Here is a 17,234-nt window from a genome sequence, read left to right as displayed (position 1 = left end):
ACATTGAGAAACCAGAGAATGCTCATAGAGAGGAAATCAATATGGGGAAGAGCCTTGGGTCCTTGACACATAAGGACAGGTTGAAGTAACTGGGCCTATTTATCCTGGAGCAAAGGAGGCTTAGGCCTGGGCAGCATGGGGAGGAGAGAGAGAGAGTGCAGGCACATGTTGCAGGACCCACAAGCTTTGTCCGTGTATTTGAGGGGTAACATGGATGAGAAATTGGCCTGTTCTGTTTGATCCTAAAGAGGAGAACTGAGAGAACCCATGGGCAGAAATTATAAGGAGGAAAACTTAGGTTTGGTGTCAGGAAAGCTTCTTAACAGTTAGAGGTGCCCCAAAGTGTAGAAGCAGCCTTAAGAGGTAGTGGGTTCCCGGGGCAGCTAGGTGGCGCAGTGGATAGAGCACCAGCCTTGGAGTCAAGAATACCTGAGTTCAAATCCGGCCTCAGACACTTAACACATACTAGCTGTGTGACCCTGGGCAAGTCACTTAACCCCAATTGCCTCACTTAAAAAAACAAAAACAAAAAAAAAAGAGGTAGTGGGTTCCCTCTCCTTGGATGTCTTAAAGGAGAGGCTGTGGGATAACTCCTTGCCTATGTTACAGTGGAGATTCCTTTTGGGCCTAAGTTGCCATAGATTGTTACTGAGGTCCCTCTCAGCGCTCAAATTCCAAGCTTCCTTGATATGTTTCAGGTCCTTCAACTTGAAATCTAAGGACCAGGGAGATTTGAGGTACAAGTAAGATAGAGGGAAAGGAGACCATTTTGTAATAGAAACTTTATGCCTTAAAGAAAATGAAATAGCATTAAAATTTAAACTCAGAGTGATTAAAATGATTCTTTGATCTCTGAAGAATTCCCCTCTTTACAGGGCCAGTAAGGGAAAAGACTATACAGTTTGTGACAACCAAAGACTTTGGTGATGCAACAAATAATTATTTTTCCCTAACCTGAAAGCAATGCGACATATTAGCTTCTTGCCAAATTGACTCAGACGTCATTTTGGATTTCACTAACTATGACTATTTGGATGAGGAATTTAGAAATATCAGTTATATTTTTAAATCCTTGTTGTTGATACAAGCAGGAGCTCAGGATGGGAAGAACCTAATAGTTTGTAAAGCAGGAATAGCCATGAGGTCTGAGAAATGGGTTTCAGCTCTTTTGCTGCTGCAGCTGTGTTGCTTTAGCTGTGGTTCCTGTGGGAAGGTCCTGGAATGGCCCATGGAGTATGGTCACTGGATCAACTTAAAGACCATCCTGGATGGGCTCATAGAGAGGGGCCATGAGGTGACTGTGCTGACACCCTCAGCTACTGTTTTTGTTGATGCCAGTAATTCATCAGCTCTCCATTTTGAGGTTTTTCCTGTGGCTATAAGTCCAGAGGACTTGGCTTTATTCTTTGAAAACTTGATCACACTTTGGAGTAATGAGTGGTGAAAACTTTCACCATTAGAATATGGTGCAGCCTTGCAAGAAATATTTTTGAAGGCTTCAAGGCTTGTGAAACAGCATTGTGAAAGTGCTGTTTTGAACAAAGACCTTATGAAGACATTGAAGAAAAGCAGATATGAAGTTGTTATCTCAGATGCTGTGTGTCCTTGTGGTGAGCTCATAGCAGAGATACTTGGAATTCCCTTTGTCTATAGTCTACAATTCACCATGGGCAATACATTTGAAAAATACTGTGGAGGACTCCCATCCCCTCCTTCCTATGTGCCTGTAGCCATGACAATACTGACTGACAAGATGACATTTATGGAGCGGGTGAAAAATATGCTTTTCTTCATTTACTTTGACTATTGGTTTCAAAATTTTGATATAAAGGACTGGGATCAGTTTTATAGTGAAGTGTTAGGTAAGTCTCTTGTCACTTTATAGTTTACATGTCAAAACTATACAATGATTCCCTGACCTCTTCATGCATCTCAGTATGAATGGGCAGTAATTTAATGTCATGAAAAGAATCATGGTCTCTTTTCTTAATTGCAATCTGAGACAGAAAGTTTGTGACAAAATAACTCACTTTTCCATAAAACATGAAAACTGCCATCTAATGGTTGTAAAATAGACTCCAATTTGAATCTAGTCAAAACAGAAAAGCAGAGTAACAAGAAATTAAGGAATGAGTGTAAAGGCTTTTATTAAGCACCTATTACACGTGAAACACTGTGCCATGTTCTCAGGGTATAAATAGAAAACCAAGAGAACCCTTTGCTCTCAAGGAGCATTTTAATGGGGAAGATAATACACATAGAAAGTTTGAGCTGCTAATCCAACAGAAAGGCCTCATTGTCCTCCTGGGATGGAGGTGGGGGTATAGAGGTAAAGCAGATGACAATGTGTCCTCTTTAACGTCCCGACCACTGATGATAAAAACAGATGCCTCTGTGATGGTGACCAAGCTGGCAGGACTTTGCTGGTGAGAACTGCCTTCTAGGGGTCCTCAGTAACTCTGGCCATTGAGGAAGCAGGGACTATTGCTCCTACAGAAGCAGTCCCCCGCTTGGGGTGGTGGTTGTTCTTGAGTCATTTCTGTCACAGCCAACTACTTGACCACATAGGAAATTAATTTCATTGGTATAGCACTGATTAAATGCATCAGTTTCTTAAATGTGCTGTTGTTTTTACAGTGGTTGCACCTATCCATTACTAATTAATATTTCTCCAATAATTTAGATGTCTTTCTTTGTGAGATGAGCATTCCATTAATATGTTCCTACAGTTCCTGTGTGCCTTGTTGACTCCCAAGTATTTTCTATGGTCTACATTTTTCTGAAGGGAATCTCTCTTTTTATCTCTTCCTACTGTTCCTTGGTAAGACAAAGGAATACCTAATGACTTGTGGGGATTTATTTAATATCCTGCAATTTTGCTATGAATACTGGTGACTCTTAACACAGTTCTTTTTTTATTGAGCTCACATTTACTTCCCCATAATTTCTAGCTATTGGACCTGCCTCATTCTTTTGCAGAAGATACCCCAAGTAAATCTTCCCCTTTTGCCTAATAACTTCATAGGGATCTGACACCTTATTAGCCTAAGAATTCTCCTTCATCCCTGGAAAACATCTAGATCATTCAGTCATTTCTCACACAATTCTTTCCAGTACTTTCATTGTTGGAGGCACATTCCTGATGTTGGAGTCCAAATTGTCCATCACTTCTCATCCCAAATATCATGCTCTAGGTGAAATTAGACAAGTGTAGGAAAACCGTTTCTTCACCCACCCCCTCTTTTGCTAGCCACTCTATTCAGTATTCACGTGCTGCATGACCAAATCACTTCATTTCCCTGGGCCTTGGTGTCTTAATCTATAAAATGAGGATAACGTTTATACTATTATCCTCTATAATACATGCGAGATACTTTTTAAGAAAAGTGGTCAGTAAACTTCAATGTGGTATGTAAATATGATTACAAACCTACATATTTATCCACACATGTATACATACACAGATACATTTACACATACAGAGCAGAACTTATTAACCTGACTGAACCCATAAAGACGCACCCTCACACATATACAAACATAAATATACAAATACACACACACACACACACACACACACTCCCAGACAGTATCCTAACAGTCTTTGAGCACTTGTTAACTACTACAGATTAAAGTTTTTTGAAGACCCTGCATGCTATTGATATCATTGGGGTTCATACCTGTGATTCCATCAGTGTTGGGAGCTTCTCCTACTGTTGTAAATGAGTAGGTTGTCTATAACTCCTAGTCTTAGAGAATTGTCTGGCATAGAGACATTAAGAAGCCTTTCCCAGTGGCATGTAGCCAGTAGGAGTCAGAGGCAGGACCTCCACTCAGGCTTTAACTATAATTAGTATTAATTGCCAAACTGGTGCTACACTCTTAGTTGTGTACCTGCCTTGCTACCTGTTCCTTCTCTGATACTTCTAAGTTTGGTTACCTTAATTGAAACGTTCCCCAACCCTCTGTCCTTGGCAATTTTTCTTTTTCTCTTTGTTCTTTCAGTTAACTGAAATCTCATCTATTTACATTATATAGATGATTCCTAAACTGATATGTCCAGCCTTCATCTAGATTGTTCCTGGAACTTCATTCTTGTACTTTCAATGGGCTCAGTAGTTCCACATGCTTATTCCTCTACGCACCTAAACATAGCACGTCCAGAAACTGCACTCATACTCTCTCCCTCATTTAGGAAAGGACAACTGGAAAGATCATAGGTTTATACCTTTCTGCTATTTACTCTCTGTGTGACCTTGAACAAGTCACATTATCATCATCTCTGAAATCTGAAAGCTCAACTAAATAAACTGTAAGGAGCCTAATACTTCTCATTCAGTGATATTGTTGTTCTGAGTTACTTATAATTTTCTTTTATTTTTCAAGTGAGTTTTTAATTATTAATTGATCCCCCTCACTGCCTTCCCTTCCACATCACTCTTGAGAAATGTGTAAAAAAATATTCCTCAATACATATCTCTTTAGTCTGGAAATATATATTCCAATATTAACCATATCCAAAAATGTATTTCTTTCTTCATTTTAAATTTATCACCACTTTGTCAGGGGGTGAGGGATGTTTAACTCTTCATTCTTTTGGACTTGTTGCATTCATCATAGTTTTAAAATCTTTCAAAGTTATTTTTCTCTAAAATTTAATCATTGTACACATTATTCTGTTTTCTTCACTTTGAACTGATTCATAGAGGCCTTCCCAATTTCCTCTGAAATTGTGCATTTCATAGTTCTCTTTTAATTTATTATTTATTTATTTTCAGCAATCTTTTTTTCAATCTTTAAAGGAAAAGAAAGTGAAAAAATGTGCTTCAGTCTATATTCAGACTCCATCAGTTCTCTCTCTGAAGGTAATTAGCATTTTTTATCATAGATCCTGCGAAATTCTTTAGAAACATTTCACTGATCAGAATACCTAAGCAATTCAAAGATGATCATCATAAAATATTGCTGTTAATGTGTCCAAAGTTCTGGTTCTGTTCACTTCACTTTCCTTCAGTTCATACAAGTCCCCCTAGGTTTTTCTGCAGCCATTCTTCTCATCACTTCTTAAAACACAACAGTATTATTCCATCCCCATTGCATATCACATCTTGTTTAGCCATTCTCCAATTGATGGACATCCTGTCAATTTCCAATTCTTTGCCACCACAAAAAGAACTGCTAAAAATATTTCTCTACCTGAGTCCTTTTCCTTTTCCTTTGACCACTTTGAGATACACTCCTAGCAGTGGTATTGCAGGGTCAAAGGGCACTTACAATTTTATCGACCCTTGGCATAGTTCCAACTTGTTCTCAAGAATGGTTGTATCTGTTTGTAATTCTACCAACAATGCATTAATGTCCCAATTTTTCCATGTCTCCTTCAAAATTTGTCATTTTTCTTTACTATCATGGTAACCCAGGGCAACTAGAGGGCACAGAGGATACAGTGCTGTCCCTAGACTCAGGAAGATTTGTCCTCATGAGTTCACATCTGGCCCCATACACTTGATAGTTGTGTGGCCCTGGGCAAGTCACTTGACCCCGCTTGGTTCAGTTTTCTCATCTGGAAAATGAGTTGGACAAAGCAATGGCAAATAATTCTAGCATCTTTGCCAAGAAAACCCCAAATGGGGTCACTAAGAATCAGACACAATTGAAACAGAGGAAGAGCAGCACCTTAGCCAATCTGGTGGCTGTTAGGTGCTACCTCAGGGTTGTTTTAATTTGTGTTTCTCTAATCAATCATGATTTGATCATTTTTTTCATATGACTATAGATAGCTTTGCTTTCTTCTTTTAGAAACTGCCTGGTCATATCCTTTCAACAGTTGTCAATTGAGGCATTTCACAATGTCTCATGAACCAATAATATTCCAGTTTATTTATATAGCAAAAGGTTTTTAATCATTTCACAACAGGATAGCTCCTTATTTTCCAATTTGGGGCTACCTCCAAAAGAATTCGTATAAATATTGCTGGTCATCGAGATATATTCGCTCTTTCTTTGCTTTCTTTGGTCATAAAGGCATAACAATGGTATATCTAGTTCAACCATTAGGCATAATTTTTTAATTTGGGGGGCATACTCCCATGCTTCTTTCTTTACAGAATGACTAAGCCAATTCATTAATCCACCAACAATACACTAGTTTACCTGCTTTTCCACAACCTTTCCAATATTCTTCCTTTCCTTTTTTGTCATCTATGCTAATGTCAGGGTTGAGAACTAGAGCTATTTTTTAAAAAAATTTCTTTGGTGTACTTGTTAGAGATTTGGAGTAATCTTGTTCCATATGGCTAAAGATAGCTTACGTTTCTTTCTTAGAGACTTGTGTTTCTTTCCTTACACCATGTATCAATTGAAGAATGATTCATATTCTTTACATCATGAATCAGTTCCTTATATAGGTTGGAGATCTTATCAGAGAAATTATGAAAATTTATTCCTCCAAGTATATTCCCCATCTGATTTCAGCTACATTGGATTTTGTTATGGAAAAAACTTTCACATTTTATGCAACTAAAATGGTCATTTTAATATTCTATGGTCCTTTCCATCACTTGTTTCTGTCATCCAAATAATCCTAATTATGTTTGATCTATCACAGTAGAAACCGTATTACAAAAAAAGCTTGTGAAGGGATATTTTTGTCCTATGAAATTAAGTGCTGTGGGGGGAATTTTTAAAACCCAATAACCACAGTGACAGCACATATTTTCTATGCCTTTCAGGTGATTGTTAAATGGACATTAATCTTTACTTATTGATACACATTTGGTACTAGTAAACAAGGTAAAATACTATAGACAAAAATATACAAAAATGCAGACAGCTTGTGTGAAAAATGCAGGTCTGGTCTGCACCTGTTGCTGCTCTGACTCTTTACCTGTTTTTCTTCTATTTGTTACTACATTAGGTTTGTTTATGGAAAAGCCTTATAATTCTCTAGAATCAAACTCATCTACTTGATCTTGTGCTTCCATAAGTACATTGAAAACCAGAGAATACTCAGAAGAAGTAAACCAATATAGAGAAGAGACTTAACTGATTGACACAAGTACCAGTTGAAGTAACTGGGTCTATTTGTCCTGAGCAAGGGAGGCTTAGGGCTGGGGAGCGTGGGTGAGAGAGGGGGTGCAGGCACATATTGCAGGAGCCAAAAGCTTTCTCTCCCTATATTTGAGGGGTAACATGGATGAGGGATTGGACAGTTCTGTTTGATCCTAAAGAGGAGAAATGAGAGAACCCATGGGCAGAAATTATAAGGAGGAAAACTTAGGCTTGGTGTCAGGAATAACTTCCTAACAGTCAGAGGTGCCCCAAAGTGGAGAAGCAGCCTTAAGAGGTAGTGGGTTTCCTCTCCTTGGATGTCTTAAAGGAGAGGCTGTGGGATATCTTCTTGCCTATGTTACACTGGAGAATCCTTTTGTGCATAAGTTGTAATAGATTGTTACTGAGGTCCCACTCAGCTCTCAAATTCCAGGCTTCCTTGGCCTATTCCAGGTCTTTCAACTTGAAATCTAAGGGCCAAGGAGCTTGAGGTACAAGTGAGATAGAGGGAAGGAGACCATTTTGCTATAAAATCTTTATGCCTTAAAGAAAATGAAATAGCATTAAAATTTAAACTCAGAGTGATTAAAATGATTCTCTGGTCCCTGAAGAATTCCCTTTTTTACAGGAACCATAAAAGAAAAGACTATATACAATTTGTGACAACGAAGGACTTTGATGATGCAATAAGTAATTATTTTTCCCTGGCCTGAAAGCCATGTCATATATTAGCTTCTTGCCAAGTTGACTCAGACGTCATTTTGTACATCACTAACTATGTCTATGTGGATGAGGAATTTATGAATATCATTTATATTTAAACTCCTTATTGGAGATATAAGCAGGAGCTCAGGATGGGAAGAACCTAGTAGTTTGTGAAGCAGGAATAGCCATGAGGTCTGAGAAATGGGTTTCAGCTCTTTTGCTTTTGCAGCTGTGTTGCTGTAGCTGTGGTTCCTGTGGGAAGGTCCTGGAATGGCCCATGGAGTATGGTCACTGGATCAACTTAAAGACCATCCTGGATGGGCTCATAGAGAGGGGCCATGAGGTGACTGTGCTGACATCCTCAGCTACTATTTTTATTGATGCCAGTAATTCATCAGCTCTCCATTTTGAGGTTTTTCCTGTGGCTATAAGTCCAGAGGACTTGGCTTTATTCTTTGAAAACTTGATCACACTTTGGAGTAATGAGTGGTGAAAACTTTCACCATTAGAATATGGTGCAGCCTTGCAAGAAATATTTTTGAAGGCTTCAAGGCTTGTGAAACAGCATTGTGAAAGTGCTGTTTTGAACAAAGACCTTATGAAGACATTGAAGAAAAGCAGATATGAAGTTGTTATCTCAGATGCTGTGTGTCCTTGTGGTGAGCTCATAGCAGAGATACTTGGAATTCCCTTTGTCTATAGTCTACGATTCACCATGGGCAATACATTTGAAAAATACTGTGGAGGACTCCCATCCCCTCCTTCCTATGTGCCTGTACCTTGGACATGATTGACTGACAAGATGACATTTATGGAACAGGTGAAAAATGTGCTTTTCTCCATTTACTTTGACTATTGGTTTCAGAATTTTGATATGAAGGACTGGGATCAGTTTTACAGTGATGTGTTAGGTAAGTCTCTTGTCACTTTATGGTTTACATGTCAAAACTATACAATGATTCCCTGACCTCCTTATGTATCAGTATGAATGGGCAGGAATTTAATATCATGAAAATAATCATAGTCTCTTTTCTTAATTGCAATCTGACATGGAAAGTTTTGTGACAAAAAAATTCACTTTTCTGTAAAACGTGAACACTGCCATCAAGAGGTTGTGAAATAGACTCAAATTTGAATTTTGTCAAAACAGAAAAGCAGAGTAACAATGAATCAAGGAATGAGTATAAAGGCTTTTATTAAGCACATACTACAAGTGAAACACTCTGACATGTTCTGGGGTGTAAAGAGAAAAGCAAGAAAGCCCTTTGTTCTCAAGGAGCGTTTTAATGGGGAAGATAATACACAGAGAAAGATTGAGCTGCTAATCCAACAGAGGCCTCATAGTCTAGGTGGGATGGAGGGGGGGTGCATAGAGGTAAAGCAGATTACAATGCATCCTCTTTATTGTCCGGACCACTGATAAAAACAGATGCCTCTGTGATGGTGACCAAGCTGGCAGGACTTTGCTGGTGAGAACTGCCTTCTAGGAGTCCTCAGTAACTCTGGCCATTGAGGAAGCAGGGATTATTGCTCCTGCAGAAGCAGTCCCCTGGCTTGTGGTGGCTGTTCTTGAGTCATTTCTGTCATGTCCAACTCTGCTTGACCCCATATGGAAATGATGTGATTGGTATAGCACTGAATCAATGAATCAGTGTCTTAGGAAGTATTGTTAATTTTACAGTGTCTCTACCTATCCATTAATAATTAATATATCTCCAATTATTTAGATCTGTCTTTGTGAGATGAGCATTCCATAATTATGTTCCTATAGTTCTTGTGTGTCTTGCTGGCTCCCAAATATTTTCTAATATCTGCATTTATTTTGAAGGGAATTTCTCTTTTTATCTCTTCCTACTATGTTTCTTAGTAATACAAAGGGATACCTAATGACTTTTGGGGATTTATTTTATATCCTGCAATTTTGTTGTGAATACCAGTAACTCAACACAGTTAGTTCTTCCTTTGTTTGGGCCAAATTTACTTCCCCATAACTTCTAGCTATTGGGTCTGCCTCATTTCTTTGCAGAAGACACCCCCACATAAATCTCCCCCTTTTGCCTAATAGCTTCCTAGGGATCTGACACCTTATTAGTGTAAGAATTCCCTTTGATACCTGGAAAACATCTAGATCAATCATCCCTTTGTCACACATTGTTTCCAGTACTTTCCTTGTCATAGGCACATTACTGATGCTGGAGGCCAAATTGTTCATCACTTCTCATCCGAAACATCATGCTCTGGATCAGATTAGACAAGTGTAGTAAAACCATTTCTTCACCCACCAGTTTTTTTGTGCTAGACACTCTATTCAATATTCATGTGCTGCATGACCAAATCACTTCATCTCCCTGGGCTTTGGTGTCTTAATCAATAAAATGAGGATAACGTTTATACTATTATCCTCTACAATATATGCAAGATACTTTTTAAGAAAAGTGGTCAGTAAACTTCAAGATGGTATGTAAATATGATTACAAACCTACATATTCATACACACATGTATACCTATGCAGATACATATAAAATTATAGAGCAGAAGTCATTAAACTGACTGAAACCATAAACACATACAGACACATACAAATACAAAGACAAACCCACAGCAACACATACACACACACACTCACAAACACGCACACACTCACAGTGTCCTAACAGCCTTTGAGCACTTTTAGCTACTACAGATTAAGGGTTTTGGAAGACCCTGAATGCTATTGATATCACTGGGGTTCACACCTGTGATTCCATCAGTTTTGGGAGCCCCTCCTACTGGTGCAAATGAGTAAATTGTCTGTAATTCCTAGTCCTAGAGAATTGTCTGGCATGTAGACATTAAGATTTGTCCTATGGCATATAGCCAAAAGGTGTCAGAGGCAGGACTTCCACTCAGTCTTTAATTATAAATGTTATTCCTTACCAATAGATATTTTAACTCTGGACAAACTATTGCTACACTCTTGGTTCTGTACCTGCCTTGCTACCTGCTCCTTCTCTGATTCTTCTAAGTTTAGTTACATTAATTGAAACATTCCCCAAGCTTCTGTACTTGGCAATTTTTTTTTTCTCTGTGTTCTTTCCCTTGGCTGAAATTTCATCTATTTCCATTACATAGATGACTTCCAAACTGGTCTCTCCAGCCTTCATCTAACTTGTTTCTGGAACTTCATTCCTTTACTTTCAATTAGCTGTTCCACATGCACCTTACTTCCTCTAGGCACCTAAACTCAGCATGTCCAGAAACTGCACTCATACTCTCTCCCTCATTTAGAAAAGGACAACTGGAAAGATCATGGGTTTATTTCTGCAATTTACTCTCTGTGTGACCTTGAACAAGTCACATTATCATCATCTCCAAAATCTGAGAGTTGAACTAAATAAACTCTAAGGAGCCTAATACATCTCATTCAGTGATATTGTTGTGCTGAGTTACTTAGAATTTTATTTTATTTTTCAAGTACGTTTTAAAAATTATTCATCGATCCCTCCCACTGCCGTCACTTCCACATCCACTCTGAGAAATCTGTAAAAAATAATCCTCAGTACAAATCTCCATAGTCTGGAAAAATAAATCCCCATATTAGCCTGATCCAAAAATGTATGTTTCTTTCTTCCTTTTAAATATATCACCCCCTTTGTCAGAAGGCAAGGGGTGTTTTATTCTTCATTCTTTTGGACTTGTTGCATTGACCATAGTTCAAAAATCTTTTAAAGTTATTTTTCTCTAAAATGTAATCATTGTACACATTATTCTGCTTTCTTCACTATGAATTGTTTCATAGAGGCCTTCCCAGTTTCCTCTGAAATTGTGAATTTCATAGTTCTGTTTAATTTATTATTTATTTATTTGGCAATCTTTTTTAACTTTTAAAAGAAAAAGAAAGTGAAAAAATGTGCTTTGGTCTTTATTAAGACTCCATCTGAACAGCTAGGTGGCACAGTGGTTAAAGCACCACTTCTGCATTCAGGAGGACCTGAGTTCAAATCCAACCTCAGACATTTGACATTAACTTTATGTGTGACACTGGCCAAGTCATTTAACCCTCATTGGCCCATGAAAAAAAAAGTATTTCCAAGAATACAAGAGGCGACTATGGGGCAGCTAGGTGGCACAGTGGATAGAGCACTGGCCCTAAACTCAGGAGAACATGAGGTAAAATCTGGCTTCAGAAATTTTACACCTACTGACTGTGTGACCCTGGGCAAATCACTTAACCCCGATTGTGTCAACAAAAAAAATAAAATAAAATAAAATAAAAGGACACTATCAGTTCTCTGTCTGAAGGGGATTACCACTTTTCATGACAACTCCTTCCACATTCTTTAGGATCATTTCACTGCTCAGAATACCTAAGTAATTCAAAGTTGATCATCATACAATATAGCTTTTAATGTGTCCAAAATTCTGGTGCTGCTCACTTCATTTTATTTCAGTTTATACAGGTCTACCTAGATTTTTCTGAAGGTGCTTTTCTCATTTCTTATACCAAAATAGTATTATTCCATTATCCTTACATACCACATCTTGTTTAGCCATTCCCCAACTGATGGGCATCCCCTGAATTTCCAATTCTTTGCCACCCTGAAAAGAACTGCTAAAAATATTTCTGTGAATATAAGTCCTTTTCCTTTTGCTTTTCCTTCGACCTCTTTGAGATACTCTACTAGGGTAGTGGTATTGCACAAAGGGCACTTTTAATTTGTTGCCCCTTGGCATAGTTCCAAATTGTTCTTCAGAATGATTGGATCAGTGTCTAATTCTACCAACCATGCAATAGTGTCCCTATTTTACTATATCTCCTTGAAAATTTGTCATTTTTCTTTTATATTATGATAGCCAAGGGAACCTATAGGGCACAGTGCTGACCCTGGAGTCAGTAAGTTTTGTTCACATGAGTTCACATCTGGCTCCATACACTTGCTAGTTGTGTGGCCCTGGGCAAGTCACTTAACCCTGCTTGGTTCAGTTTTCTCACCTGGAAAATGAGTTGGAGAAATGGCAAACCACTCTAGCATCTTTGCCAAGAAAACCCCAAATGGGGTGACAAAGAATCAGACACAGCTGAAACAAAGAAAAGCAGCACCTTAGCCAATCTGGTGGCTGTTAGGTGCTACCACAGGGTTGTTTTAATTTGTATTTCTCTGATCAGTTAGGATTTTAAGCATTTTTTCATATGACTATAGATAGTTTTGCTTTCTTCTTCTGGAAACTACCTGTTCATATCCTTTCAACAGTTGTCAATAGGGGCATTTCATGATGTCTCATAAGCCAATAATATTCCATATCATTTCTATAGCCAAAGGTGTTTAATCATTTCATAATAGGATAGCTCCTTAGTTTCCAGTTTGGGGCTACCTCCAAAAGAATTCCTATAAATATTGTTGGATGTAGAGTTATATTCCCTCTTTCTATTCTTTCTTTGGGGGTTAATGGTTAATCTAGTTCAACTATCAGGCATAATTTGTTAATTTTAGGGGCATACTCCCATGCAGCTTTTTTTTTCCAGTATGGCAAGCAAAATTAAATGTGGTTGCCTTATAATTGTCCCAAGTTTTTGGAATGTAGCTGGGGTTTATAATATATTTATGACTTAGAAATTAGAGGCTACTGTACCTGTTTTGGAGCATTAAGCATTTATTAAAGCATATTAAATATAAGTAAAGAGAGCACACGTGGCTCTGAAAGTTAGGAAAGCCTAGCTAGTATCTGGGGGAGGAGAGAGAAAATGGGCTGTGTCTACTCTCTCCCAAGAGTCTGGGCCAAGAGAGCAAGTGTCTGTGTAAGCTCCCTGTGGGCTGGAGGAGAGCTCACCCTTACAGGATTATGATGCTCAAAGCTAATTGGCTAGAATCATTCAAATCTATTGGGTCACTGGATTTGAGGGTGGTAAGGAGCAGTTTGTGCTGATGTCAGACTGTGGAGCCCTCAGAGGGGGAAAAGCCTTCATTTAGGTGTGGTTTCAGTGAGGTAACTTCCTGTAGGTAGTCAGCAAGGTCATTCTATATTTCCTTTGAAATTCTCCTAACTCTGGGCTGGCCCTGCAAAACCAGGCAGATTTCCTGTGTGTGTGCTGGAGGGGCGGGTCTCTGAGTCCCCAAAACACCCTATTATTTTCTCACACCCAAATGGCTAGGCCAATTCATCACTCCACCAAAAATACACGAGTGGCATGCTTTCCCACAACCTTTCCAACAATTGTCCTTTTCTGTTTTTGTCATCTATGCCAATGTCAGGGTCGTGGGGTAGAGCTAGTGTGTTTAATTTTCCTTTGGTACTTGTTGGGCGATTTGGAGTCATTTTGGTACATATGGCTATAGGTAGCTTACGTTTCTTTCTTTGAGAATTATACCATTTATCTATCAACTAAAGAATGGCTCACATTCTTGAAAATGTGAATCAGTTCCTTATGTATGTTGGAACTCTTGTCAGAGAAAGGATAAAAATGTCTTCCCCCAGGTATATTTCCTTTCTGATCTTAGCTACGTTGGATTTGGTTGTGAAAAAACTTTTACATTTTTTTGTAACTAAAATTGTCCATTTAATCTTCTATGTTCCTTTCTATCTCTTGTTTATGTCTTTCAAAGAATCCTAATTATGTTTGATCTATCGGGTTTTTGTTCTATGGAATTAACTACTTTGGGAGGGATTTTTTCAAACACAATTACCACAATGACAGGACACATTCTCTATGCCTGTCAGGTGATTGTTAAGTGGAAATTAATTTTTATTTATTGATATCCATTTGCTATTAATGAGCAGGGCAAAGTGTTATAGATAAAAATATACAAACATGCAGATACCTTGACTGAAAAATGCAGGTCTGGGCTGCACCTGTTGCTTCTCTGACTTTTCAACTGTTTCTCTTCTATTTGTTACTACATTAGGTTTGTTTATGGAAAAGCCTTATAATTCTCTAGAATCAAACTCATCTACTTGATCTTGTGCTTCCATAGGTACACTGAGAAACCAGAGAATGCTCAGAGGAAGGAAACCAGGATGGGGAAGAGCCTTGGGTCCTTGACACATATGGAGGAGTGGAAGTAACTGGGCCTATTTGTCCTGGAGCAAAGAAGACTTAGGCCTGGGGAGCATGGGTGGGATAGGGGGTACAGGCACACGTTGTAGGCCCCAAAAGCTTTGTCCGTGTATTTGAGGGGTAACATGGATGAGGAATTGGACAGTTCTGTTTGATCCTAAGGAGCTCAAAATTATAAGGAGGAAAAGTAAGTCTTGGTGTCAGGAAAGCTTCCTAACACTTAGAGGTGCCCCAAAGTGGAGAAGCAGCCTTAAGAGGTAGTGGGTTTCCTCTCCTTGGATGTCTTAAAGGAGAGGCTGGGGGATAACTCCTTGCCTATGTTATGCTGGAGATTCCTTTTGTGCCTAAGTTGTAATAGATTGCTACTGAGGTCCCTCTCAGCGCTCAAATTCGAGGCTTCCTTGATCTATTCCAGGTCCTTCAACCTGAAATCTAAGGACCAGGGAGCTTGAGGCACAAGTGAGAAAGACGGAAAGGAGACCATTTTGCTATAAAATCTTTATGCCTTAAAGAAAATGAAATAGCATTAAAATTTAAACTCAGAGTGATTAAAATGATTCTCTGGTCCCAGAAGAATTCCCCTTGTTACAATGCTAGTAAGAGATAAGACTATAGACTTTGTGGAAACCAGAGACTTTGATGCTACTCCAGGTAATTGTTTGTCCCTGAACAGAAATCCATGTGACATATTAACTTCTTGCCAAATTGATTCAGGTGTCATTTTGGGTATCACTATGATTATTTGGATGAGGAATTTAGAAATAATAGTTATATTTTAACCTCCTTATTGGTGATATAAGCAGGAGCTCAGGATGGGAAGAACCTAGTAGTTTGTAAAGCAGGAATAGCCATGAGGTCTGAGAAAGGGGTTTTAGCTCTTTTGCTGCTGCAGCTGTGTTGCTTTAGCTGTGGGTCCTGTGGCAAGGTCCTGGTATGGCCCATGGAGTATAGTCACTGGATCAACTTAAAGACCATCCCGGATGGGCTCATAGAGAGGGGCCATGAGGTGACTGTGCTGACACCCTCAGCTACTGTTTTTGTTGATGCCAGTAATTCATCAGCTCTCCATTTTGAGGTTTTTCCTGTGGCAATAAGTCCAGAGGAGTTGGCTTCATTCTTTGAAAATTTCATCACACTTTGGAGTAATGAGTAGCAAATATTTTCACCATTAGAACATGTACCAGCCTTGCAAGCACTGCTTTTCAAGTATTCAAGACTTGTGAAACAGCAGTGTGAAAGTGCTATTTCAAACAAAGATCTTATGAAGACATTGAAAAAAGGCAGACATGACATTGTTATTTCAGATGCCGTGTGTCTTTGTGGTGAGCTCATAGCAGAGATACTTGGAATTCCCTTTGTCTATAGTCTGTGATTCTCCATGGGCAATATATATGAAAAATACTGTGGAGGACTCCAATCCCCCCCCTTCCTATGTTCCTGTACCCATGACAATATTGACTGACAACATGACATTTATGGAACAGGTGAAAAATGTGCTTTTCTACATTTACTTTGACTTTTGTTTTTTGGTTTTTTTTTTTTGGTGGGGCAATAGGGGTTAAGTGACTTGCCCAGGGTCACACAGCTAGTAAATGTCAAGTGTCTGAGGCCGGATTTGAACTCAGGTACTCCTGAGTCCAGGGCCAGTGCTTTACCACTGCGCCACTTAGCTGCCCCTACTTTGACTTTTGGTTTCAGAATTTTCATACGAAGGACTGGGATCAGTTTTATAGTGATGTGTTAGGTAAGTCTCTTGTCAATTTATGGTTTACATATCCAAATTGCAGTAATTTGCTGACCTCCTGATGAATCTTAGTATGAATGGGCAGGAGTTTCATGTCAAAAAACAATCACACTCCCTGTTCTTAATTGCAAACTGACAGGGAAAGTTTTGTGACAAAATAATTCACTTTTCCATAAAACATGAACACTGCCATCAAGAGGTTGTGAAATAGACTTAAATTAGAATCTAGTCAAGACAGAAAAGCAGAGTAACAATGAATCAAGGAGGGAGTGTAAAGGCTTTTATTAAGCATCTATTACACGTGAAACACTGTGCCGTGTTCTCAGGGTATAAATAGAAAACCAAGAGAGCCCTTAGCACTCAAGGAGCATTTTAATGGGGGAGATGATACACAGAGAAAGATTCAGCTGCTAATCCAACAGAGAGGCCTCATAGTCTTCGTGGGATGGAGGTGGGGCCAAAGAGGTAAAGCAGATGACAATGCATCCTCTTTATTGTCCCGACCACTGATGATAAAAACAGATGCCTCTGTGATGGTGACCAAGCTGGCAGGACTTTGCTGGTGAGAACTGCCTTCTAAGGGTCCTCAATAACTCTGGCCATTGAGGAAGCAGGGACTATTGCTCCTGCAGAAGCAGTCCCCAGGCTTGGGGTGGTTGTTGTTCTTGAGTCATTTCTGTCATGTCCAACCCTGTTGACCC

At 38.9% G+C, this 17,234-nt stretch overlaps 1 protein-coding gene across 6 annotated transcripts in view; it reads left to right on the top strand.

Annotated features, from left to right (window-relative positions):
• The window catches only part of LOC122730830 (UDP-glucuronosyltransferase 2A1-like), a 235,081-nt gene that overhangs the window by 137,473 nt on the left and 80,374 nt on the right, over positions 1 to 17,234 (top strand). Inside the window, exon 1 of one of the 6 annotated variants that reach the window (XM_043970311.1) lies at positions 8,613 to 8,666. The exons of the other annotated variants lie outside the window; for them this stretch is intronic. Coding sequence (XP_043826246.1) covers positions 8,630 to 8,666 — 37 coding nt within the window. The 5' untranslated portion in view covers positions 8,613 to 8,629. Of the gene's footprint in view, positions 1 to 8,612; positions 8,667 to 17,234 lie in introns of those variants that run through there. 6 annotated transcript variants of the gene reach the window in all.

This window comes from Dromiciops gliroides, chromosome 6, assembly GCF_019393635.1.
Source record: "Dromiciops gliroides isolate mDroGli1 chromosome 6, mDroGli1.pri, whole genome shotgun sequence".
NCBI lineage: Eukaryota > Metazoa > Chordata > Mammalia > Microbiotheria > Microbiotheriidae > Dromiciops > Dromiciops gliroides.
Note: the sequence above shows the minus strand (reverse complement) of the source record. Positions and strands in the feature narration are given on the sequence as shown.